This window comes from Cibotium barometz, chromosome 11 (genome assembly GCF_041138505.1).
Source record: "Cibotium barometz isolate CiBa-2024 chromosome 11, ASM4113850v1, whole genome shotgun sequence".
Taxonomy (NCBI): domain Eukaryota; kingdom Viridiplantae; phylum Streptophyta; class Polypodiopsida; order Cyatheales; family Cibotiaceae; genus Cibotium; species Cibotium barometz.
In genome coordinates, this window is record NC_141056.1 from 14,833,030 (window position 1) to 14,859,971 (window position 26,942).

A 26,942-nucleotide genomic window follows, 5' to 3' on the forward strand; every position below is an offset into this window, starting at 1 on the left:
TAGTAGAAGAGACTCCACCCACAAGACACTCTTTTTCCAGGTATGGACGACCTTTGTGGATCCTCAGAATGCCGGAGAGTCCTTTCTTCAGATTTGTCGCAATCTAGTAGAAGAGACTCCGCCCTCAAGACACTCTTTCCAAGTATGGACAACCTTTGTGGATCCTCAGAATGCCAGGGTCTCCTTTCTTCAGATGGATGCTAGCCCCACTCTTTGGACGGTGGGAGGCAAGCATCAACACTCAAAGTAGACCCCTGGTGTGGATCTCTATATTTGTATTAGCACTGTAGCCTTCCGATGAGAGCAGCCAACCATGGAGGAAGCACCCCTCTATGTTCTGTTTCTTTTACCATTGAAAAGAAATGCCTCCTAACCAAGTCTAGTAGAAGGATCTGCCTTTGGAAAAAACAGTGAGTTTATATCTTATTATCATTTCTGGAATAATTTATGTATGGTGCAAATATGAACAAGCTGAGAGCCCAGAGCCCATGGTCGAGCCACAAGTTCCAAGTAAAGTGCATTTGAAAAAAGGCACCTTAAAAATCATATTAGAAAATATCAAATCTTCCAATTTTCAGCATTAATCACATGTCTCGCCTCATTAATGTTTTATAATTAGATCATGTTTGGCACCCTATCAGCAGCAAATGATGCTCAAGATCCTCACATGAAGTGTTAAGCACTTAAATGTTATAAGTGTATCCCGATTCATGCAAATAAAATTGGAGTGTTTTTTCTCTACTCTCTCCCTATGCAAAGTGTGTGCCTCATGTGTTCATGCTGAGTAAGGGTACATGTTACTGAAAGCTTATGATATCAAAAACAGGCTAACAAAGGAAGACCATTCTCGAGTAAAATCCAATGACTTAAATATTCTTTGCCCAACAATGTAAGCCATGTAAGCCTTGGCATAATTTAATTACAGGTCCATGTAACACACAGATTTCCCTAAGTCTTGCCTTCACTTCGTCCTTTCAAAGTGATGGTGACCTAGCTACTTTAAAAGTGGTCCCAAAACCATGGAGTCCCACAAGTCCCGGATGCTTCAATTGTACATGAGCACTTGATATACACAACATTAAGATACAAAATTGTGAAAAAGGCTATTTTACCCAAAACCAAAATTGCTGACTCAGACTTGTTCAGAGTATGCCAAAACATCTGCAAACTAAACATATATACGCCAGGCACCCGCTAGCTAACGTTGCTGCATCTGCGGCTGCATTTGGCTATTGCCGTTCTTCCCGACAATCTCGTCAAGAAAATGAAAATATGTCACAATTGCAGAGCTTCCTTAGATGAGTAGAGAGCCTCAACTCGAGCTACATACTAGATTGGCTGTCCCTTATAAAATCAAGGAAGTTTCCATCATCAGACCCTGAAGTTTTCTGAGAAGAATCACTCCAGAACTTCTTCTTTCCAAGCCAGTCTAAAGTCTCTTGAGAATTTATAAAAGATTCCTGCATCGATAGGTGACCAGGTCAGAAACAGAAAAAAGGGAAGATAAGCTTCGCATTCACATGCACAATTTACCATAAGCATATTCGCCATCCGGAAACTTTGAGTATCTATGTGGCCACTTACCAATAAGAACTCTGGTGGTGTGTCAAGAATAATGTTGTCAAGAGCAGAATCCACTTTGTGTCCTGCTTCCTCTACATTGTTGCTGTCCAATTTACAGCCAGTTTCACCAGCCTCACTCTTGATGCTCTGTGCTGCCACATCATAATTGCTCTTCGGCTTTAAGGACATCTGGAGATTCTCATTGCCAAGGAATTTCAACACCTCAGAATCAAGTACATCTGAGACTTGATGACCCTCCAAACCGCGCATGTCAGATAAATGGTGGTCAACTAGAGCTGTGTGGATGCCAGCAGTTGTAGATCTACTGATAGGCTCAGGTTCACGTTCCTTTTGTGAATCACTCCTTTCCACAGAACAGCATGTATCTCTCTCTCCAAGCTCAGGGCTACCTCGAGCTGAATCATAGGCAGCTCTCTATCATGAAAACAAAATACACACAAGCGGATGTTAAATATGCATTTCCAGGTGTTACCATAAGAAATTTTATGAGTATGTGTGTATACCCTCATAGGAATAGAATATATCACAGTAACAATATACGATTTGAAAAATGTGCAAACACATATGGATGATGGCATGTAGTCTATCCAAAGAGGCATGCAGCCTTGTGCATTACCGAGGCAGGAACTGAACAGTCATATGAGACAACATTCATCAAGTCATGGAGTATAAGGACCAAAGCTGCATGGCACTTTCTGGAAAGTTGCTTGAGATAGAGCCACAAACAGAACCTCAATTTTTTTTGCATCTTTTTTCCCAAAAGTCTGGCAGAGTCCAGGGGAGGATGGTCTCTCCCCTGCTTTTTTTCATTACTTTTTGGGATGAGATTGGGGCAGAGATCACAGCGGCTCTCCAAGAGCTGTGGGACACAAGTTCTATGCCTTCTTCTCTCATTGAGGGGCTTATCTTCCTTATCCCTAAGAGTGGGGATAAGACCTTGATTGGAAAGTGGAGACCTATCACTTTACTTGGGTCTGCATATAAGATTCTTGCTAAGGCAGTGAGCATTAGATTGCAGACAATTTTGTAGGATGTCATTCATGATACTCAGAATAGATTCTTACATGGAAGGAGCATCTTTGATAACATTTTCTCATTTTGGGAGGCCGTGGAATGGGCCAAAACAAGTAATCAACCTGTAGCCATTCTTCTTTTGGATTTTGAAAAGGCTTATGATAGAGTGGATTGGGACTTCCTTGAGGGTACTCTTAGCTATATGGGTTTCTCTCAAAGATGGATCAGGGGAGTTCCGTGCATGTATTGTGATACCACAATGATCTCGATTCAACTTGCTTGTGGCTAGATCAATCGGTTTCGGGTCAAATAGAAACGACGCCACATTGCAGTGTCCTTCCTTGATGAGATAAGAGGAGAGCGGTTTCAGATCTCTCGCTTGAAAAGAACAACTATCAAGCTTGGAGATTCGAAATCAAAATATTCCTTCACTCATATGATCTTTGGGATATACTCAAAGGAGCGCCAAACATGCCTCTAGAACAACTAGAGGGCAATAGGAGAAAACTGAAGAAAGAGATGATCAAGTTCGTGAGACTCAACAAAGCTTACGAAGACAGCATGAAATTGATGTGAAAGCATGGCAATTAAAAAAGAAGAAGGTGATGAGTATTATTTCTCAGACAATGAGTCAAGCAATAATTCCACACATCAATTATTGTGAATTGGCTATTGATATGTAAGAGACACTCTCAAGCATGTTTGAGAGTGTGTCAAAGTCTTGCAAGATATAACTCAAAGGAGACTTGCATACGATTGAGAAGAAGAACTTATCGGTGTTTGACTATGTTGCAAAGATCAGAGATATATGTGATCAATTGACCATGATTGGTGAGCCACTAAAAGACAAAGAGATGGTAGAGATACACATTAGCGTCTTGGAAGAGACTTCAAGATGTTCAAAACATCTATCTTGTCTCGAGATAGGTTGCCGAACTTTGAGGAACTTGTGGCAAAGATGATTCTTGAAGAACAGATACTTGGGGGAAGCTCATTAAATGCAAATCAAAGGGATGAAAATGCTCTATATACTCATGATGGAAAAGCCAGAGGAAGAGGCCGAGACCGAGGCCAAAGACGTCAAGGCCAAAGAGGTGGCAACTTCAAAAGAGACTGCAGTAGAAATAGCCATCAGGACTCCACAAATACGAGGAGTCAAAGGAACACTCAAAGACTGAGGTGAAAGACAATCCTCAAATTGAGAAGGCTATAATGGCAAAAGAAGACAAAACAACAAAGATGCTTGCAACTATTGTAGCAAGTTAGGACATTGGGCTCGAGATTGCTATTCGAAGCAAAGAGACATTACGAATAACACTTTGAAGTGAGGAAATTATTCCTCGACAAAAGGAGAGACAAAAGAAGAAGAGAACATAACTTGTTTGCTATGCTCATCGGTCAATGGTAGGAAAAACACAAATGGTACATAGATTCTACATGTACAAATCACATGATTGCAAGAGAAGACTTGTTTGCATCATAGCAATAAGTCACTAAGAAGACGAATGTAACCACTAGAGATGATACACCACATCTTGCTACTCACATTGGGAGTATACCTTTAGAAATTCCAGAAGGAGGAGTTCAACATTTAAGCAATGTTCTTGATGTTCCAAGCATTACAAAGAATTGGTGTCAGTTAGACAAATTGTGGAGCAAAATATGAAAGTAAAAATGAATCCAGATGGGTATGTTGTGCAAGAAGAATGGAAGCATGTTTATTTTGGATGCAACCCGCACGTCAACAGCATGTGCATATACGAGAAGCTCATCTATGACAAAAGTTGAGCTTTGGCACAAAAGACTTAGTCACATAAGTATCTCTCGATTGAAGGAGATTACCAAACCTTTAGGTTTGGTAAAGGGATTGCCAACTCTCGAAGAACAAGCATTGTCCGAATTATGTGAACCATAAAGTCATCGAGGAAGCCTTTCAACAAAGAAGGATTTATTCATCAAAATCCATCGGAGCTTTTACACACGGATCCGTGGGGATCAACACAAACACAACGCATTGGAGGAGCAAGATATTATATAACCTTCATTGATGACTATTGAAGGAAAGTTTGGATATCTTTAAGTTGCAACGATTCAAAGAAAAACTGGAAAAGCAAGGTGGTTTCGAGATCAAAATCTTGAGAAGTAGAGGAGAGTATAAGTCATAGGAATTCAACAAATACTTGGACCAACTAGGTGTCAAAAGGCAATTGACACCACAAAGGAATGGAGTGGCAAAAAGGGAGAATCGGCACATCGCCAAGATGGTAAGATCCATGTTATATGAGATTAACATGCCAGACTACCATTGTACGATCGATCTCCAACATCAACTGATCCAAACATAACTTAGAAGAGAAGTTCACAAGACAAAAGCCTAATGTGGCAAACCTAAAGATCTTTTTTTTCCCCGGAAAAAAGATCCTTCTATTAGTTGCTGAAAAAACAACCATGAAGGGCTATATACAAACTCACCTCATGTACAAGGATCAAGTAATCAAAGGAGGAAAAAGAGACGCTTCTTCTCCCGTTAGCCACTCTATGAGGAGAAGGCTATCTCATATAGGGGAAGGGGGGAGGACAACCACACCAGTGGTCTGTAATGCCAAGTAGGGTCACCACCTCTATCAATGAGAAACAAGCCAGACCGCCAAAGCCTCATGAAAGCTTCCCGCCGCATCCGCATGCGGTCAGATCCACCCTACAACTTCTCCCATTGATCGTGGAAGGTATGTATGATATCGAGCCAAACTCTCCTAATAGACTCTGTTGGCGAAGTGTGGGTGCTCTCAATAGGTTCGCTACATCGCGCCAGCCATATATGCCAGGCTACAATGCCGCTACAAATCTCTCATCTCTGGCATGAACCTGATCGCCAGTGGACTATAGGTGGGACAGTGACTAGTACTGCTGAAATGCAGTGGTCAGAGACCTGAAGAGCTAGCCCCCACCATCCTCCTTGTAGGCCTTGAGCACCCCAACCTCTGTGACCCAAGCGAGACAAGTGCCCCAAGTAATGATCCGGGTCGAGGCCCTATCCATAGTGAAGATGCGGAGGATCTCGCCACCAAACCTGCTAAGCCTTCGGGCAATCCCAAAGACAATGTCGCTGAGACTACCGCCGCATCTTGTTAGCACTTTCATCCCCAGTTTCTGCTCTTTATTGTGCCCATTTGGTCCCCTTTTGTATGGCCCTTGCTTGTGGACTGGCCACCCCTTTTTTAGTATTTTTCTGGGATTTTTCCCAGCCATTCTGGCATTTTTCTAGTGAGCCATGTCCAACAGCTCCAGTCGGCCTGTTTCTGTGCTCCAGTCGGCCAGCTCTTCCCCACTATAAATAGTGGGTGCTGGCCTCTCATTTTTCATAGAGTCTTGTACTTATTTGCTCCCTCACTTATGAGACTATCAATGTCTCTTGCTTGGGAGTTTTGGTTCAGTATATTCAGCATAGTTTGCTCCATATCTCTCTCTCTCTTGCACTCTCTGTTCAGCACATTCTAGTGCCACTCTGCTTCCGCTCTGTGCACTCTTTCATGGTTCATCGCTTCAGGTTTAGCAACCTTTCTGCTGCCCCAGATTCAGCCCTGTTTTCAGCACCTTCTCCTCTGCGTTTTCTTCCAGATCCATAGCTTTTGCTGCTGCGTTTTCTGGACAGCACTCTGCTGGTCGGTTTTTCTTCAGATTGGCTTCACCGATTCAGCCGTCTGGCTCTTGGAGATCAGCGTTTCATTGCCCACTTGGAGATTGGACTGCAGGCGGCCTGTTTTCTACAGGACAGCACTTGTTCATTGCTGCGTTTTCCTCTCCAGTGGTCCTTTCCCTTTGCAGAGGGGGCTTGTGGTGTTGCAGGCTTTGGTGGCACACTTGGTACCTGTGGAGGACACCTTTTCTTCAGAGATTGTGCATTTCTTGAGATTGAGCCCAAGCTCTTGTGATGGCTGCTCCCACTTCTCTTCATATGTTTGCTGAGTCTGCCAAGTTGGATGGTTCCAACTACACCCTATGGAAGGTGAAGGTGAAATCGGCCTTGCGTGGCATGGATCTCTGGGATTGGCTTGTTACACCAACCAATGCCACCCCTCCCACCCTTGCTTCCGATGGTGTGACTCAGGCACAGATTGATATTTGGCAGTCGAATGATCGACGTGTTTTCTCCTTCCTGATGTTGAACTGTCAGGATGTTGTTCTCTCTCATGTGCGTACAGCAGATGCTGCACATGAAGTTTGGAAGGCTTTTGCAGATCTCTATGAGATTAAGTCTCCGGGTCGGATTTTGGCATTGGAAAAGCAACTTATGAACTTATCAATTTCTGCATTTCCATCTTTATCTGCTTTCATCTCGAAGATGAAAGATCTCCGGGACGAGCTTGCTGTTTGTGGCAAGGACATCTCCACAGAGGATATGGCTATTCAGCTGCTCTCCAAACTTCCAGAGAGGTTTGATGCATACTTTCAGTCTCTGGTTTCTTCTCCTCGTCCTGTTCCAGTTACTTGGGAGGAAGTTCTCCCCTCCATTATGCAGATAGAGTCTCGCTTTGAGGAGCGGACTGGCACCTCCGGTGGCGTTGATGGAGCTTTGGCAACACGAGATAAAGGAAAGTCTCAACAAAAGAAAGGTAAAGGGGGTTCTGACAAGAACTCCAAGGATTCCGATAAGGATAAAGACAACAAATCTTCAAAGAATAAGGACATTGAATGTCACTATTGTGGCAAGAAGGGTCACAAGTCACCCCAATGTCACAAGAAGAAGCGTGATGAAGCAGCAAAGAACTCTTCCTCAACGGCGGTGTCTCAACCCAAGAAGGATGATGGAATTCTTCTCTTAGCAGGTACTCGGAGTATACTTGCTCTTGTGACTTCTCAGTCACGGTCTTGGATTGTTGATAGCGGTGCTACTGCTCATATGACACCCCATCGAGATTGGTTCGAGGACTTCACTGCCAGATCAGGCGAGATCACTCTGGGTGATTCTTCTTCTGTGCCAGTGCATGGTCATGGCACTATCCCCATCTTCCGTTCTGAAGAGGACAAGAGGTACTTCTCTGACGTTCTGTATATTCCAGATTTGGCTTTTAACCTTTTGTCAGTGAGTGCTCTTACAGCTCAGGGTGCGGAGGTGATCTTTTCTCGTTATGAGATTACCATTCGTGATAAAGCGACTGGTAGCATCTTGGCTCAGGGAGTCCAAGATAGTGGCCTCTACAAATTGACCGCTCTGCTTTCTTCTGGTGCTTCTTCTGCTCTTTGGCATGCTCGGTTTGGCCATTTGAGCTATCAGCTTCTGCAGCAAGCTTCGAAGGATGGGTTGGTTGATGGATTACCAACCATCAAGGCTCCGTCTTCTCCTTGTTCCTCTTGTTTACAGGGGAAGCAGCACCGAGCCGCCTTTCCGAAGGAGGCGACACACAGATCTTCAACATCACTTGCTCTCATTCATGCAGATTTATGTGGTCCTATGAGTACCGCGTCTTTGAGTAAGGCGTTGTACATGCTCGTGATGGTGGATGATTTTACCAGATATACTTGGGTTTTCTTTCTGAAGACCAAGGATGAGACTTTTCATCACTTCTGTGATTGGAAAGCCGAGGCGGAAAAAGAGACCGGTCACTCGGTCAAGGCTCTCAGGACCGATGGAGGGGGTGAGTTTACATCCCAGGAGTTTAAGCAATATTGCAAGACACATGGCATTCGGAGACAGCTTACTACAGCATATACTCCATCTCAGAATGGAGTTGCCGAGAGGAAGAATAGGACCATTATGGAGATGGCCCGTGCTATGCTTGAGCATTCTTCATTACCTCGACGTTTCTGGGCTGAGGCGGCTTCCACTGCTGTCTACATTCAGAATAGGTCTCCTACTACTGCTCTTCCCGACAAAACTCCATATGAGGCTTTCCATGGTGAGAAGCCCTCCGTTGTTCATTTCCAGATTTTTGGATGTACCGCGTATGTTCATGTGCCTAAGGAGCACCGCTCCAAGTTGGACTCGAAGTCTCAGCGCATGACTTTTCTCGGATACAGCACTGTGTCCAAGGCATATCGTCTTTATGATCCTCAAGCCGGTAAAGTTGTTGTGAGCTGTGATGTGGTGTTCGACGAGACTCCTACATCTTCAGAGGGGGGTGGTGAGCTGCTTCTTCCTGCACCTCCTTCTCCTCCTCCTACTCCTCCTCCTGCTCCCGCTGTTACTGTTACACCTCCAGCTGAGGATTCTCAGTCAGATGATGATGACCCTGCTCCTCCTCCGACGAGTTCGAGCAGATCTGTACCTGGTTGGTATTATCAGACAGTTCGTGACTCTGGGTTACGTGAGCTTCCTTCTGCTCCTCCGCCTGGTTCTCTTCGGCGTTCTTCCAAAGTTACAGGGAAACAAATTCATGAGGGCAACATGTTTGTTAATTATGCTCTTATGTCTACAATCATTAATGGTCCTTCTGATCCCACTTCTGTAGACGAGGCTCTTTCACATGAGTCTTGGCGTTATGCTATGCAGACAGAGCTGGATGCTATCGAACGGAATGGCACTTGGATTTTGGTGCCTCGGCCTCTGCAGCGTAAGGTGATTGGTGTGCGTTGGATTTTCAAATCGAAGTTCCGAGCTGATGGCAGCTTGGACAAGCACAAGGCGAGGTTGGTTGCCAAGGGTTATGCTCAGCGCCCTGGTGTCGACTTCGATGAGACCTTCGCTCCAACGGCCCGGATGACTACCATTCGTACCGTTCTTGCACTTGTAGGACATCATAGATGGCCCGTTTTCCAGATGGACGTCAAGTCGGCTTTCTTGAATGGAGAGCTTACACAGGAGGTTTATGTTGATCAGCCGCCAGGATTTGTTGTTCCGGGCAAACAGGATCATGTGTACCGGCTGAAGAAGGCTTTATATGGTCTAAAGCAAGCTCCGCGGACTTGGTACCAGCGGATTGATGAGTTATTTCAGAAGCTCTGCCTGCGCCGCTCTCATGCAGATTCGATCCTTTATATCCTCCTTAAGAGGGGGTTGATTGTTATCATTGTGGTCTATGTTGATGACCTCATCTTTACAGGTTCTTATTCTGTGCGGATCCGTTCTGTTATGGATGCTTTGGAGACAGAGTTTGAGATGACGGATCTGGGCCTCTTGCACTATTTTCTTGGCTTTGAGATTTGGCAGACCTCGAAGGGCATTTTCTTCTCTCAACAGAAGTACAATCGGGAGATTCTCGACAGATTTCAGATGACTGGGTGCAAACCAGTATCTTCTCCTTTGGATATTGGTGAGAAGCTTTCTTCACTTGATGCTTCTCCAGGGATTGATCAGGGATAGTGTCGAGTTCTCGTCGGTTGTTTGGTATGGTTGACCTACTCCCGATTGGACATATGCTTCGCAGTCAGTTTATTGAGTTCCTTCTCATCCAAACCCCGTCAACAGCATTGGCGGTGTGCTCTCAGAGTTCTTCGGTACTTACGTGGCACTCTGGATTTTGGCATCTTTTATGGCCAAGGACGCACTCTTGTTGGATGGTCTGACTCAAACTGGGCTGGAGATCCAGATACACGGCGTTCGACCACTGGTTGTGTTTTTTCACTTGGGTCTGGAGCCATTTCTTGGAGCAGTAAAAAGCAGCCTACTATGGCGCTTTCCTCTACCGAGGCGGAGTACCGTGCAGTTTGTTATGCTGCATGTGAGGCGATATGGTTGCGGAGATTATTGGAGGAGCTTGGCTGTCCTCCTACCGGATCTACTCTTCTTTGGTGTGACAATCAGAGTTGCATCGCCATCGCCAAGAACCCTGTGTTTCATGCTCGTACGAAACACATTGAGATTCAGTATCACTATGTTCGTGAACGGGTTCTTGCTGGAGATTTGCGTTTGGAGTATTGTCCTTCCGCGGAGAATGCTGCAAATTTGTTCACCAAGCCGGTTTCTCAGGCTTCCTTGGCTCCTCATCTTCGGATTCTCGGAGTTTGTTCAGCATCTGGTGCTGAGAGGGGGTGTTAGCACTTTCATCCCCAGTTTCTACTCTTTATTGTGCCCATTTGGTCCCCTTTTGTATGGCCCTTGCTTGTGGGCTGGCCACCCCTTTTTTAGTATTTTTCTGGGATTTTTTCCAACCATTCTGGCATTTTTCTAGTGAGCCATGTCCAACAGCTCCAGTCGGCCTATTTCTGTGCTCCAGTCGGCCAGCTCTTCCCCACTATAAATAGTGGGTGCTGGCCTCTCATTTTTCAGAGTCTTGTACTTATTTGCTCCCTCACTTATGAGACTATCACTGTCTCTTGCTTGGGACTGTTTTGGTTCAGTATATTCAGCATAGTTTGCTCCATATCTCTCTCTCTCTCTTGCACTCTCTGTTCAGCACATTCTAGTGCCACTCTGCTTCCGCTCTGTGCACTCTTTCACATCTCGGCCAAGCTACTGGCCGACCTCCAACAACCAACCAAGTGCCGACTGCCAAGCTCGTGTGCCATTAACCAAAGAAAGAGGGTGATTTTTTAAAGTAAAAAATTGTCCCAAAGCCTCTTCCAAAAATCTGAGAGGAAACACTGTGAGAGGCCTTGTGACCCAATAAGGTGTATAGATCTATCTCTCAAAGTGGATTGCTAAAGACTCGCAAAACAAGGCCAATGTGTTGATGCTGCCGGAGTGCCATCTATCTCTTGCATCTACATCCTACGGCATAGCCACGCTATATAAGCAAAGAAGGGGGCATCCATAGTCTCCTCCTGATCAACGGGGTCATGCCAAGTCCACTCGCCTAGGTCCCACTGTAGGCGCGTGAGAGGTCGTCACTCCCATATCCATAGCCGCCAGAATCTCTCCTTGGCCACCTTGGCTGGTGGCGGATCGATGTGCCACTCCCGCGCCTGAAATTCAATCACCCTCACCCTCTTCAAGGTGCAACCACTGAGAAGCTCAGATCTCTCTAATTTGCCATGGGATCCAATAGAAAAAGTGAGCAGCCCACTGCCCTTGTCTGCTTCGTGAACTACCAACTACCACAAGAATATCATGCCTCGTAAACATGCCTAGCCAAACTGGGGGAGTCGGGTCTAGGATAAGAGTCAACCTATCCTGAGGAATAGCTAAGTCGATGTCGAAGCTGAGCTTGTCTCTGACTCTCTACCCCGGATCCCTGTCAAGCCTCTCTCCTGCATCTCCGGGGGCAACGAACTGCCTGTGTGCAATCCAATTGCCTAGAGACCTAGCAAGTCCAATACTCAACGCGTCCCATGAAACGTGAGGTCGGGTCCCCAACATGTGGCCACTGGGTAAACGGTTCAGAGGATTCCAGACCAATAGCTACCTATGCCGCTACTCTGAGGCTATTGGAGCAATCTGCCTAAGAGCCAATCTCAAGTGATCCCAAGGTCAAAGTAAACTGTCTGTAAATTTGTCCTCAAAAGCTGGACTAAAACCGCAGGCCCACATCTTTGTGAAGATCCATCTGGTACTCTATGGCCAAGGGTCCCCTAAACTCGAGGTGCAAGCTGAAATTCGCGCCAAGAGGAAATCCTTCCAAGGTTCGCCACCGAAAAGGAGTCCTCTAGTAATCAGCTTGCCCAACAAAGCACGGCTCTGAATAACACGGTCGATGATAACAAGTCCCCCTCTACATCATGGCCGAATTATCACCCTCCATGCCACCTTGGCCCCAACAAGCCTCCCGTCATAAGAAGATCCGGATTAATCATTGTACCTGGCCAATACAAGCTCGACAGAAGGCCCAACATGAAGTGATATACCACATGGTGGCAAGAAGAACCTAGTTTGCCACCACCACTCTACCTACTAAGGAGAGCCTCGCAAAACTCCAATATAAAAGCTTCTTTTGAATACTCAGAAGAAGAGAGGCAAGCTGCTGCTTAGGGGAGATATTAATGCCCACTAGCATCCAAGATAACAAACAAGAGTGCCTCTCGAGACCCACTAGAAAGCCTCAACTGGGCACCAAGTCGAGACGGGTGCACAGGCTACCCACAAACACACGACTTGTGCCAGTTGATATGTGCTCCTCATGCGCGACAAAAGATCTCGATCACCTCTGCGAATCTCTGGAGATTCCCCACATCCCTTGAGAGGTGAGCTGTTGTGTCATCTACAAACTCTGAATCAAGCAACTCCTCCTGCGTGCAGAGGGAGAGACGCAATCTCTGAACCCTAATCTCTTGGGTTGAAAGAGAACAACTCGTGGCCTCGACGACAAACAAGAAGAGGTAAGGTGCCAGAGAACAACCCTATCGAACCGAGCAAGAAAGGGAGAATCTATCACCACGGGCTCCCCAAATGAGAACCTGGCTATGCGAGACTAAGTCTTGATATCCCACAAATCCAATCCACGGGGAATCCCATCCGACTTATCATGCCCTCCAAAAAAACTCCAATCCACACTATCTGTCACTAGCGTGGACATTTCCCGATATAAAAGAAGTGTGATGGACTCCAAGACGTCTAAATATTTGGAAAGTACAAGCTTTGGGAATGCGGGATTATCCTGGAATACAAAGGATCACACTCCTAAAATTTAGGAGTTGCTAATTTTGGCCCGACTCCGATGGAAATTTTGTTCGCGTCATTACATCTGGAATCAATTGAGCAAATACCAAGAGTTTCCAAAGTACCTATGACAAATGGACTACCAGTTGGGATATTTTTAGAGCTGAAGACTGTGAAATTTTTGGTCTTTGGATTTGGGACATGTGGCAAATAAGAGGATAAAACTGAGACAAGTGTCCTGACTCCTCACACTTGTCGATTCAACTCTACACATGGCATTGTAGCATTTTCTTGCTTATTTGAACATGAGAGAGTTATCTCTTGGACGAGTTTGAGCTTCAAGTAAGTTTTTGGAGACTAAAAACTCTGATATTTCTCTTCCTTTCTAATCCCACCGTAGCCATATCCAGCTTGGGGAAGATGATTTTCACTACTCTACACCATCTTGCACACCCTGGATGGCTGTTTTTCAGCAAAACAGTCCTAAAGCTTGCTGAAATTTCTGGTTTTATGTGATATACAGGCTGTTATACTAGTTTATGTGCTCATGGGTGAGCCACATGGGCTGGTTTACAGGTTTTGGCGCTCATGGATGCGACATAGAGGCTGTTATACAGGTTTATAAGCTCATGAATGAGCCACATGGCTCGTTTGCAGGTTTTTGAGTTCATGGATGAGCCATATGGGCTAGTTTACAAGTTTATGTGCTCGTAGAATAGCCATATGGGCTGTCATACAAGTTTATGCGTGTATGGAAGAGCTATGTGGGCTGTTATACATGTTTGTGCGCCTATGGAAGGACGTGTTGGATAGCCTTATTGGATGAAGGACAGGTTTATGGTTGTATATGGATAATCAGGCGTCTCCCATGGGGAGAGTAAGGCCGTCAAAGCTTGTACATAATATATTTCTCCTTGGATAATGAAATACTCCAAGGAGGGGTCGTCCCATTCCGGCCTCTATGTGGTAGGGGAGAGTAAGGCCCTCAAAGCTTGTACATGTTATATTTCTCCTTGGATAATGAAATACTCCAAGGAGGGGTCGTCCCATTCCGGCCTCTATGTGGTATCAATTGTGCAACTTTTATTTTCAGCATTGTGGATTGTTTAATGACTGTGATTAAGTACCAAAATGTTTAATTGTGCTTGTGGTCAAAGCGATGCACACCCACTCCCGCGCTTCCCAAGCGAGTTACATTGGTATCAGAGCATAAGGCTTTCTCTCATTCTTATGTGAGAACGATCTTATTAAGGTGCATACTATGGCCATTGGTAGGATTATACATAACAGTTCCAGGCATAATTGAAAGTGAACTTTATGGTTTCTTGGAGTCTGTGAGGAGACGTCTATCTACTATCTTTGTATTATGGAAGCTACTTCTCAAGCCCAAAGCAAGCTATAATGGAGTTCTATTTGTCTCATGGCTTCATGATGTTTTCGGCAAAGAAGAAGAGCTAAGTATTCTTTGAGGTTACAAAGCTATTACTTTTTGATTCTTCATGGTTTATGTGTTTTGAACACCTACCCCTCATGTGTAAATGCAAGGAGAAGTGTTCCATGGTTTTCTTGAATGTGTTTCAAGAAAAATGCTTTTCATGGCTGAGAAGCCTAGAATCTAGAGGTCATCTCTATTATGAGCATGATGCTCGAGGACTACAAATATATATATGGTCATCTCTTGCATTCTTCAGTTTGATGGATTTATGGACTTATGGCTCCCTTTAATGGGATGAATTCTTTTCATGGCTCCCTTTATTGAGATGGATTATGCTTTTGGCTCCCTTTATTTGGGATGCATTGGACTTATAAAACTCATGGTTCTCTCATGGATTGAGGATTTCTATTGGCGGCCAAAATGCCTGTAAAACTATTGGTGGCCGAAATGCCTGTAAAACTATGTGTAGCAGAAATGTTTATGGGGGACCAAGATATCTATGCCTATGAGTGATTCTTATTTTATGTTACACACTTCAGCCCACCTCTCCTCCAAGGTGTGTGATCAGAGTACCAACACGAAGTGCAAGTGGTAGAGTGGGCATGACGTCTAGTTGGCAGGGGACATATGTCTACGCCACGGGTCATGTGGACTGACACCTTGTTGGCAAGGGACTTCTGTCTAATGTCCCAACGGATGAATGTTTATAATCTTTGCAGGCCCACCGATGATATTGGCCTACAAGAGATCCCTGAGCTATCCGCATGTTCAACGGCTATCGACAATCTTGCATACCAGAGTGGATGCCTCCAGTGATGCAACAGTCGTAGCGAGAAGCTGAAGATCCACTTCCATAAAGGATAAGCAAGTAACGGCGACCTCGGTCAAGGATGACGGAGCGACTGCCATGGAGTCCTCTGAGAGTGAAGACCAAAATAAAGCTAAGACTTGCCGAAGAACTAAAACCCCAAAGCTGAGAGAACACGTCTTCCCGTGGTGCCTACATGACATCAAACATTGAAGATACTCCACCCAATGCAAACAGCAAATGAGAAGAGTCCTCCTGAACGACCCCAAAAAATGAAGCGACCGCCACTGAAGCCAAAGATTCTCCACTGAGTGGAAATGGCAATTGTCAAGACTCTCCCTTGAATACATAGCTGAAAACTTCCTCTATTCGTACATGTGTCCTAATGTAATGAAGCACCCTGGTCCCTCGGTGTGTGCTCAACCCGAAAATAAAAAAAGCTAAGACGCACACACATGCATCTACATTTTTAGTGATTGATGGAAGACTTGCAAGCATATCCACCAATGCTACTAAGAAGATGCCCATGTCATTCACACTCATCCTCCGATTATAAAGAAGCCTCCTCCTCAGACTACTACTACCATTTTGAAGAAACATCCTCCTTGGACTGCTCCTCTAAGGTCTTTGGACAATCCTTTGCGATGTGCTCGGTGGACTCATCAGGAGTACGTGGCTCGAGAGGGAAAGCTATCCTTTTTAGACTCCACCTCCGACAACTTCTCAGCATTGGCCAAGAGGACAAGGAAACATGGTATCTTTGGGTGCAGCTATAGCTCACTGGCGACAACAAAGTAATCCACATTGCACAGCATGGCAAATCACCGTACTTATCATCCCGTCTTAAGCATAAGTATGGATTGGGCAAATCACGAAGTGCCAAGCACAACGGATTTCTCAACACCACACCCAATGCAAGAAACAGGAGTACTACACTCGAGAAGAGGATGAATTGTACCTACTCTTCTTAGGACCTAACTGCAAAGAGACCTAGATGAAACTTCGAGAACATCGCCCCCCCACCACACCTACCACCTGGTCAAACACATGGCACTCCTATGCACGCTCTCTATCATATCCCCCATCAACGAAATCTGCCCCCACATCAAGTCCTCGCCCCACCACCTTCCCCTTTTTCAAAAAGGGCATGGTCCGCAAGGCCATCCGTAGACTACGCAATGGGCAAACCCGAGACTTGAGGGCCAAGTACATCTCACATGCCGATGATACCATGTTGCCCCTAGAGCTCAGTTTATTTGTAGAGAGATAGGGATGCACAACCTCATTAAAAACAAGCTTTCGAAGTAGCTACTCAAACACCCCCCCCCCCTCCCCCCCGCATTTTGGTCTCTCTCCCATTTTGGTCCCTCTGGAGTCTCCACTCCTATTTGGACTTGGATTCATCTAAAAAATTGTTATGTGTTTAGCAAGCTAAATCCGGTTAAATTGATCGTAATAATGCTTAAATAATGTTGTCAAGTACATTTTTCATGTACAAAGAATGCCCAAAGCATCCCCTAACAAACTAAGAACAACCACCTTGTCAAAAATGAATAATAAACAGCAAAGAATAGTTGTCAAAAAGTCCTAACAGAATGAAACCAAAAACTCTTTGAAAATGACATGTAGAGATCCCTCTATAACTCCATCTCGTGACCTTTTTGACTTTGGCTGGCTATTCAGCTCCCAAGTCTTAACCCTTATGAAACCTTGCAATGCTCGAGACTGGTAGCTGATCTCTTGGGCATCTCAATTTTCCTACAAACTTTTACACCATGTAGAGGACTGACAAGACAAAAGGGACAAAGTACAGGTTACACAAGACCCACAAATCCAGATTCTTAGCTACAAGCTGGCCAAAATGTTCTCCATAACAAGGGAGGTTAAACAACCAAAAGTGATGATTCTCCTACATTAGCATCGCTCAGAAAAGGAATTCCAAAAAAGTCCCAAACGCCATAAAACTGTTGCACTCTTGGATTAAGGAGGGGCAGACCTTAGAAGCAATTAACTACACGTTCATGATGTTCTTTTCACAATAATTATACTGAATCCTTGTAAAAGAAACCACTAGAGAATATAGTGAGGAACCTCAAAAGAGCACAGAGCTAAATTTAAAAAGACTACAGAGCAAGATTGCAGAGTAGGTCAATAGCCAGCAGGGCTGCTAATAAGTAGGACTCCCAAAGGTTGCAATGGGGTTCAGAACTGGCTGAGAGCTGCTGTTCCTTCTGGTGGCAAAGGATACCCTGAGAATGGATAAAGGGTTTATTGCCAGTATGGCCAATTCGTAGCAACCTGGTAAACCAGTCAGCTTTGGTTGGACGAAACAGCCCATCCTGTACCTAGCTGGGCCTTTCCTGCCCTGCCTATACTGGTCTAGCACAGCCCTATTGTGGCTACTGGATCTGCCCTACATTGGCTGCAGGCACAGACCGGGAGACTGGTGCCCGTGACATAATAATTATCCAACAAACAGAGATCAGGTAGAACCAGAAGCATACAACGAGTCCACAAAGTACCACATTTCAGAATGTAAAAAGAGTACCTGATTTTTGCTGACAGATTTGTAGTCTAAGGTTGTGGGGTCGCATCGTGGGGCCAAAATACTCTGGGAATCAGGCAAACTAAGAATAAGATATATGTTATCTGATTGTGTGTGTAAAAATAAAAGTAAATGCTTTCAGCTTTAATAGATAATGATACCTGATCAGGACTCTGGACTGTGTTTCGAGAATGTGCAGAAAGGGACGCATTGAGCCGGTCTACATCTTCAGTTATCGTTGCTAAAAGCCCTTTATGCTGCTTGACCGCCTGCCCCTGAAAAGCGGCTGGACTCTTGGGAGTAGGAGGTGTTGCTTGTGAGTTTATGCTAGTGGTAAAGTTACTGGTGCTGGAGTGATGAAAAGAATAAGCTTGCTGCTCTGCCACCTCCATAACAGCACGTTCCAAATCATCACCATCCTCTTTGCGCCCTACTCCAGATTGCCTTGGTTGGGTCTGGTAAAAGACCTTGGACACCACAAGTTCCCCTTCTCTCTCTTCTTCTTGCACGCCCAGATGGTATTGATGCATAACCCAGTTTGTTTTGTCAGGTTTTGCTTTCTTCCCAAAACTAACATAGAGAACCATGATCTTCTTACATCCAACCTGCCTCCCATTCTCTACTATGGGACGCGTCCTGCCAGTCTTATGCCAACGCATTTCATATCCATTTCCAATATCTTCACCTAACTGGACTTTCCTGCGCTTCCGTGTGCCTGTGGTGTATGCCCTTGCAGGCCTATGGAAAAAATGGATACCGCTACCATCATGCCGAACCCCTGTGAGCATCATCAAATTATACAATTACATGGAGGTATCCAGGCCTTTATTAAGGAAGATGATGCTTATCTTCTTGCTGTTTAACATAAAGAGGTGAGAGTTGTGAGTACCTGGCAGCTTTTCAGGATGTGTGTAGCAAATACCATCTTCCTCATCCAAGGTGGGAATAAATTCATCAATGAAAGGATGGAGTTTAGTTGCATCAAGCCCCACTTTGGCTGCCAAGTGCTCGAGCAGTTCCTGATCAGAAGGGTCAAATTTCACTCCAGCAGGGAGCCCGGGCCACTCAGGGGTCAGCTGCATAGTAATTTCATTAGCATGGTTGGCAAGCAAGGGCGATGACAAAGAAAGAAAAAAATTTTAACCAGAAGATTAGCCTGCTATATACATTGCTCTGATCGAGAACATAACCACAAGAAGGGCATTCTATGCTTCTTCCCCTCCCACCATGGCCGCAGACACCATAAGTGGGATTTTTAACTTTCCTCGCAAAAGTCCGCCCATCAACAAACCATGTCATTCTGCTGCTACACAAACAAGGGATGAAAACTGTATCAATTCAAGTCATTAGTAGTGCCTGAGCACAAAACATCATTTCACTAGCAAATGAATACTGGCCATCATATGAAGCTAGGTGAGACTACCAAGACACTATTTGGCGAGAATTCTAAAAATGGCCCCTCAAGCCTGGTATAAATCTTTAGCGACGAGACCAACAACAAGGTGCATACTAACATAGTGCACATATCTACTCCACCCAATCATACATAAGCATGCAGTCCATGAGTCACCCTTATTTAAGGGCCAAACACACACTACAAAGATTATTTAAGACGTAGCATGCCTTACCTTATGGTAATTTTAGATGCCAAATCAACATTTATTGCATGTACATACATGTATTTATAATCAACTCCACTCTCATAATACCACAACGATCCTCCTTTGATAGGAGAAACCAACAGAGTATTAACTAGATAGTTATATGGTAAAGTCACCATCTGTAATAGGACTATTTTGGTCAATCGAACAAATCTGGGCCATCAATGTCTTTAAATCATCTTTGCTGATTGTCTTTCAACTTACCACATTCTCTCATTGACTTGCCACATAGATCAACTACAAATGAAAATGGTTGAGCACAACACAGCCATGTGGAACTTGTTAGCATTTCATTCCTATATGCTGCCCATATTTTTTCCCTTTTTATGGCCCTTGATTGTGCACTGGCCACCCCTATTTTTCCTGGTATTTTTCTCAGCTCAGGTGCTGATGTCCAGTCGGCCAGCTTCTGTAGCTCCAGTCGGCCTATAAACACGTGGGCTGGCCTCTCCCATTCCATATCTTCATTCTTGGGACTGTGTGGTTCATGTGCTCCCTTTTGTATCCTTCACTTATGAGACTATTAGGTCTCTTGCTTGGGATTGTATTGACTGCAGTATATTCAGCCTATTCCATATCTTCATTCTTGGGACTGTGTGGTTCATGTGCTCCCTTTTGTATCCTTCACTTATGAGACTATTAGGTCTCTTGCTTGGGATTGTATTGACTGCAGTATATTCAGCCTATTGGGTTCGTCTCTCTCTCAGTTCAGCACATTCTAGTGCTCCCTTTGCTTCCGCTCTGTGCACACTGTATCATGGCATCATCGCTCTAGGCTTGTGCATTTTTTTGCCTCATTTTCAGCCCTGTTTTCAGCCTCTCCTTGCTGCAGATTTTCTGCTGCTGGTTCGGTTTTCTCTTCTTGGCACCTCATCGTTGCTGCGTTTTCTCAGATTTCCTGCTGTTGGTTGGGTTTCCTCTTCCTGGTACTTCATCGTTGCAGGCAACAAGTATATCTTCACCAACGTTTTGCACTCGGCCCGGTGGAAGCCGGTCAGCCTGTTTTCTTCAGGACAGCAGCCATTTTCTTGGCTGTGTTTTCTTCTCCAGTGGACACGTATCACTTGCAGAGGGGGTCGGGCTTTTGCACTATTTGGATATACATTTCATACCAATTGAGGGGACCTCCTACTATATCAACTTTTGATGCTGCCCCTTATCAACGCACTGTCAGATGCCTTCCTCTATGCAATACCCGTCTTCTATTCAGCATGCAATGTCAGTTGATTAGATTTCAACATTGTCCTAGTACTCGGCATTGGTAAGAAGTAAAGCACTCAATCTTCTTTATGCTTGTTCGCCTCACAATCACTGGGCATGATGATCTGACACTTAGGTGTCACATAGTGGTAATTGTTTCCAACAGCAACCACTTCAAGTTGTAAATCTGAGTACAATAGAGTCACAACTATTCAAACATGCGTTGGCTCCACCATCTATCGGCAGCTCTTGGTATTAGACAGCCATCTTCTACTACCATTTTGAGATTGCCTTTTTGAGATTGCCTTGAGTTCTGTGCCTACGCAGGCCAACGTGGCAGATGGGTTTACCCAATTTCTGCTACACTCTGTACACGTTCACACCATTCACTTCAAGGGGATTTGTTAGCCTAGAAGTCTATAGTGTGAACAATCCTACACACGAGCACTGTTTACCTTGTGCTAGCAAGGGTTTTTTCCCATGTGAACTCACTCGTGTGTTAGCCACATCAGCCCTAGGGCTAGGGCTATTAACTCTTATACTCCATTCATTCCTTATCATCATTATCAAGTACTTTTCAGCATCGAGCTTCATCTCTCTCGCTCTCTAAGCTTCTCTGTCGCTATATGCGTGCGTGTGTGTCCGTGTGAGTGTGCAAAACACCTTCTCCCTCATCCAACAAGCTGGATGCTATAGAACAAAATGGCACTTGGATTTTGGTGCCTAGTCAACATGAGGCGATTGGTATGCGATGAATCTTCAAAACGAAGTACAACGCAGATGGTAGCTTAGACAAGCACAAGGAAAGGTTGGTTGCCATATGCTAAACGCCCAGGAGTCGACTTCAATGAAACCTTCACTCTGACGGCTTGGATGACTACCATTCGCACCGTTCTTGATCTTGCAAGATATCATAGATGACCCGTATTCCAGATGGATGTCAAGTCAACTTTCCTGAATGGTGGAGAGCCTACACAAGAATTGTATGTTGATCAAACTCCGGGATTTGAGATTCCTGGCAAACAGGACCAAGCGTGTCAGCTGAAAAAAGCCGTGTATCGTCTGAAGCAAACTCCGCAAGCTTGGTACTGACAGATTGATGAGTTCTTTCAAAAGCTCGGTATGCGCCACTCATGCAAATTCGAACCTTTATACCGTCCTTAAGAGGGGGTTCGTTGTTATCATTGTGGTCTATGTTTATGACCTAATTTTTACAAATTCTTATTTTGTGAGGATCCATTCAATCGTGGATTCTTTGGAGAAAGAGTTTGAGATGACAAATCTTGGTCTTCTGCATTACTTTCTTGGCTTTGAGATTTGGTAAACCCCTCAAGGAATTTTCTTTTCTAAGCAAAAGTACACACGAGGGATTCTTGACAGGTTTCAAATGACTGGGTGTAGACCAACATCTTTTCCTATGGATACTAGTGAGAAGCTTTCTCTTCTTGATGCTTCTCCAAGGATTGATTTGAAACATATAGGATTTTCGTCGAATGTTTGGTATGGTTGACCTACTCTCGATTAAACATTTGTTTCACAATCAGCTTATTGAGTTCTTTCACATCCAAGTCCCGTCAATACCATTGGCAGTGTGCTATCAAGGTGTGCTTCGGTACTTAGTTGTACTTTGGATTTTGACATATTCTATGACCAAGGATGCACTCCTCTTAGATGGATTGATTCAGATTGGATTGAAAACCCGAATACTCAATGTTCAACCATTGGTTGTGTTTTCTTACTTGGGTCGAGAGCCATTTCATGCAACAATAAAAAGCAACCTATTGTGGTGCTTTCCTCTACAAAGACGAAGTATCAAGCAACCTACTATGCTACATGTGAGGCGATTTAGTTGCAGAGATTATTGGGAGAGCTTGTCTTTCCTCCTACCGGATCTACTCGTCTTTCGTGTGACAATCAAAGTTGCACCATCACCAAGAACCCTGTGTCTCATGCTCATACGCGTGAACGGGTTCTTGCTTGAGATTTGCATTTGGAGTATTAAATGTAGTAGATTTGTTCACCAAGCCAGTGTATCAGGCTTCCTTGGCTCCTCATCTTCAGCTTCTCAGAGTTTGTTCAACATCTAGTGCTAAGAGGAGGTGTTAGCATTTCATTCTTGTTTCCTACCCATATTTGTTCCCTTTTTATGGCGCTTGATTGTTGGTTGGCCACCCTTATTTTCCCCCTATTTTTCTTAGTATTTTTCCTAGGTCACGTGGTGATGTCCAATCGGCCAGCTCTTATAGCTCCAATCAGCCACCTCCTTACCTATAAATAGGTGGATTGACCTCTCCCATTCCATATCTTCATTCTTGGATTGTGGTTCATGTGTTGACACACTTGCTCCCTTTTGTATCCTTCACTTATGAGACTAATTATTGCACTATATTACACATGGTAGTTGACCCTTAGCTTTTTCATTTTTATTTTCAGTGTTCGCGCTTATGTGCACCCCGAAGTGGATTGTAATGATTGTGATGTCATGTCTTTTGGTCCCATATGCCTTCAAGGCATTCCGCGGACGTTAATATGACTCTCTCTCTCTCTCTCTCTCTCTCTCTCTCTCTCTCTCTCTCTCTCTCTCTCTCTCTCTCTCTCAATTCAACACATTCTAGTGCTCACACTCCATCAAAACTATTATGAGTGTCCATAATCAAATGAGTGCAAAGAGAGAACTGCCATTTAACAATCCTACATCAAAAAGCCGTCACACCAAACCCCCACCCTTTAAAAAGGCTTGAGTTTATATCCAACAATGCCTTTCCCTTTTTTTTTGGAGAAAAAGATCCTTCCATTAGTTAAGAAATGGTAGCCCAAGGACTAGACGTACATGCTCAACACCCTCAAAGGACAAAATACAAACAAGGGAGGAGTGTTTCCCTCCGTGGCTAACTGCTCTCGGAGGGAAACTACCTCAAACAAAGGCAAGGGGTGCCAAACCAGTGTCCTATAATGCCAAGTAATCTCATCGGCCCGATCAATGAGAAAGGAACCCGTACAACACCATGTGCACAAGAAGGCCTCTCACCGTATGCGATCTGACCTGCCCTACAACTTCCCCCATTGACCATGGAACCCATCTTGGGTGGGTGCCTCGAGAGCTACGTGACCTGTCGAGGGTGGGAAATCTTATTAATCTTGCAATGAGAATGACAGAGGGGCATGCCCACCTGTTGCCTTCTCAAAAAAAAGCGAGGTCAACCTCAACACCTAGGCAGCAACCCCCCATGTGATAACACGCGGCATGCACCACACCTACATGTATACCAAAACCAATTACCCTTTCGGGCAGTCCCAAAGGTAAAGCCATTGCGTCTCTATAGGATAGCTACATCGCACACTGTGCTAGCCGTCCACCAATGGCCAACCAAGTACTAACAACACAACTAAATTGGGCTAATTGCAAAAGGAAAAGTGAACTTACTATGTCGATAACTATCCCACACCCACCTCCAAAAATCTCCAAGGAAGCAGAGAGAGAGAGAGAGAGAGAGAGAGAGAGAGAGAGAGAGAGAGAGAGAGAGAGAGAGATGCCCTAGAATGCCCAATGATCTTCTGCTGTCAAAGTGCCATCAATCGCATGTATCATGTATCTAGATCCTACAACCCATCCTCACCAAGTAATGAAATAAGGGTGTGGTCGGGCTCTCTAGGCTAGGGGATCCTACCACTCCCACTCGCCTCGATCCCACTGGGCACAAGTGGGAGGTCGGCTCATCTACAACCATAGGCACCAAGAACTATCGCATGCCACATTGGCAAGAGGAGGATCAATGTGCCACTAATGATCATGAAAGCTAAGAATCCACACCCGTTGAAGAGAGCCATCATATTGTAGTTCTCTATGGGGGAAAGGGTTAATCGATCTCGAGGACCAATTGAGAAAATAAGTGCCAACCTCCCATCAAAATCAAGAACTACTAGAGGGAAATCATGTTGAGTGAAAGCGCCAAGCCACTTCGAGGGAAGTAAGAACTTGGAAGGGAGTTTGCCAATCAAGGGGCATGGCAGAGTCGATAACAATGGTAATCTAATCGCCATCCCAAATTCCTGCGAGACATTTATCCCAAGTCTCTAGGGAGAGTCTCTTGAAGCTGGCCCACTCTTGCAAAACGACTGAGCAAGATGACTAGTAAATGGGCCCCCATGCAATGTGAGCGAGTGCCCACAAGGTGGCCACTAGCATCCTCAAGAGAGGGATCCAAAATCAAGGGCTAGCAAAGTCTCTCCTCATCCAAGATCAAAGGTAGTTGGGTGAGGACTAGTTTGACATGAACCAAATGGTAGTAAAGCCATCCTTGAGGGAGAACCTAAGACCATGGGATCAAGCCTCCGTAAAGATCCACCGCACACTACGGGTCCAAGGTCCACCGAGAGTCGGCATGCCGACCGAGATCCAAGCGATGAGAAAAGCCTTCTAGAGCTCACCCCTTCGCCGAAGACCTCTAATGACCGACTTGCCCAAGAGGTCTCTGCTCTAAATAGCTCAATCAACCCACCACAATGACCAAGCTTAATAATAACCCTCCAAGCCACCTTGGCCTTGGCAAAATAGCTGTGAGAGCAAGTGCCCATGAGGAGGCCACTAGGCATCCTAAGGAGGGGGATCCAAATCAAGGGCTAGCTAAGTCTTTCCTCGTCCAAGGTCAGAGGTAACTAGGTGTTGACTTGAATGTGTTTGATAGCACCAGAAAAGTGTGGGATCCATCGGGAATGTGCCAACTACACCAAAAATATACTAGATTTAGGATATCGCGACCAAAATGCACCAAGGTCTAGATGTGTACTTGAATAAGCTTTACTGCTCCAAAAAACGAGAACCTAATTGCTCCGAAATGTGTGCTTTACTAGCATCACAATATGCTTTATAGCACCAAGATTGCACATGCCACAAAGTATAAGAGTGCCTAGAATGCACATGATGATAATCTTCTCTTGTGAACTCATAAGAAGACATCAATCCTCCTTCAACAGGAAGAACCAGTGGTCTTCATTAAAACTTTGGGTGATGTCTGAAATTACCCTTCTTTGGCAATTCCTGAAATTATCCTTCATTGGCAATGTCTGAAATTAACCCTTCATTGGTCTGAAATTACCCTTCATTGGCAAATTACTCTTCATTATTCAAGATTCCTTATTACCCTGACTCCACCACTGTACCACCACAAACAGAATGTCACAGTCTTTCACGCTGACTAACACCCTTAATCAAGGGCCAAACTGAAACACTGTAGGAGTAAACCATGTAACATGACCCACCTGATGGGGATTCTATGTGCCAAATCGACATACTTGCCTACACATACACATGTTAATAATCTATGTCATACACTGCCTTCAGTAGGAGAACCAACAGAGTTCTATGGTACACAATCACCATCCGTAATGGAACTAATTCAGTCATCCAAACAGATATGGAAAAGTATTTTAAATGACTTTGCTTGCGATTACACAGGCCCATGAACTTAACGGAATTCAAAGCTTTCGGGACTATTATTTGGCTTTCCTAGAAGCCTCATCGGCTTGTCACAAAGCTCTACTGCAACTGGAAATGGGTTGGAGCGCAGGACATGGCCACTAAGAGATGGTAGAATCCAGAGGCTTAAGAGCAAGCAAACACAGCAATGCGCAGCACGTTTGTGTTTACCCTTCATTAGCCAGTTCAAAATAGGAGTCGTGATTCTGTGTTGCCTTGACTTCTACTGAACACTGCCCAGGGCCAGCCTGATTCACAGTTATTAAAGAAAGCAAAGAAGCTGGATTGGCTCAAGAAGGGTTTAGTTTTCCCAGTAACAAGAAGTTCCTGTACAAGAGAATCTCTTCCTCTGAGGCAGAATCACGAAGACGGACTCCTCAAACCTTCACTTAAATGATGTAGATTAAATGCATTAACAAACATGGATTGGGCGATCACAAAGCAGATAATAAAGCATCAAAACGCAACAAAACGATGCCTTACGTGGTGAACGGGTCGCTGTTAAACGGCGATGGAGAAGAGAAAACGCATGAAGGGCTGCAGCCCAAAACCCTAAATAGAACCACAGAAGCGGGTTCAGCTCAGTTGCATGGGCAGGCCCGAAGAACTGAAATCCTCCAAGCATATGAATAGCGTTGACGGCTCATAAAAGAGCTTTCTTTGAGATGAACGTTTCCTCGGAGGAGTCACTGTGGGCAGTGCACAATTTTGAAAGTTTGAACAAATTGCTTGTAGAGCACGAGTTCCC

The 26,942-nt window shown here is 44.7% G+C and overlaps 1 protein-coding gene across 5 annotated transcripts; it reads right to left on the reverse strand.

The window, feature by feature from the left end:
• Nucleotides 1-800: 800 nt before the first annotated feature.
• On the reverse strand, nt 801-26,942 carry LOC147633807 (uncharacterized). 5 transcript variants are annotated; one of them, XM_086804868.1, is made up of 7 exons: nt 26,678-26,942; nt 19,025-19,157; nt 18,747-18,933; nt 18,019-18,635; nt 17,861-17,923; nt 1,585-1,998; nt 801-1,460 (listed from the first exon to the last, which is right to left on the reverse strand). In XM_086804868.1, the coding sequence occupies exons 2-7, from the start codon at nt 19,154-19,156 to the stop codon at nt 1,323-1,325; spliced, it is 1,551 nt and encodes a 516-aa protein (XP_086660994.1). In that variant the 5' UTR covers nt 19,157; nt 26,678-26,942; the 3' UTR covers nt 801-1,322. The 5 variants fall into 5 exon arrangements, with proteins under 5 accessions (XP_086660994.1, XP_086660991.1, XP_086660992.1 ...); XM_086804865.1 differs by having other exon boundaries at nt 19,025-19,160; XM_086804866.1 differs by having other exon boundaries at nt 19,025-19,163.

Coding starts and splice junctions, on each gene's coding strand:
- LOC147633807 (XM_086804868.1), bottom strand. CDS start 19,156: ATGACATGGTTTGTTGATGGGCGGACTTTTGCGAGGAAAGTTAAAAAT. Junction 1,999..17,860: donor AATCTGTCAGCAAAAATCAG/GTACTCTTTTTA, acceptor TTTTCATGATAG/AGAGCTGCCTATGATTCAGC. Junction 1,461..1,584: donor CACCACCAGAGTTCTTATTG/GTAAGTGGCCAC, acceptor CTATCGATGCAG/GAATCTTTTATAAATTCTCA.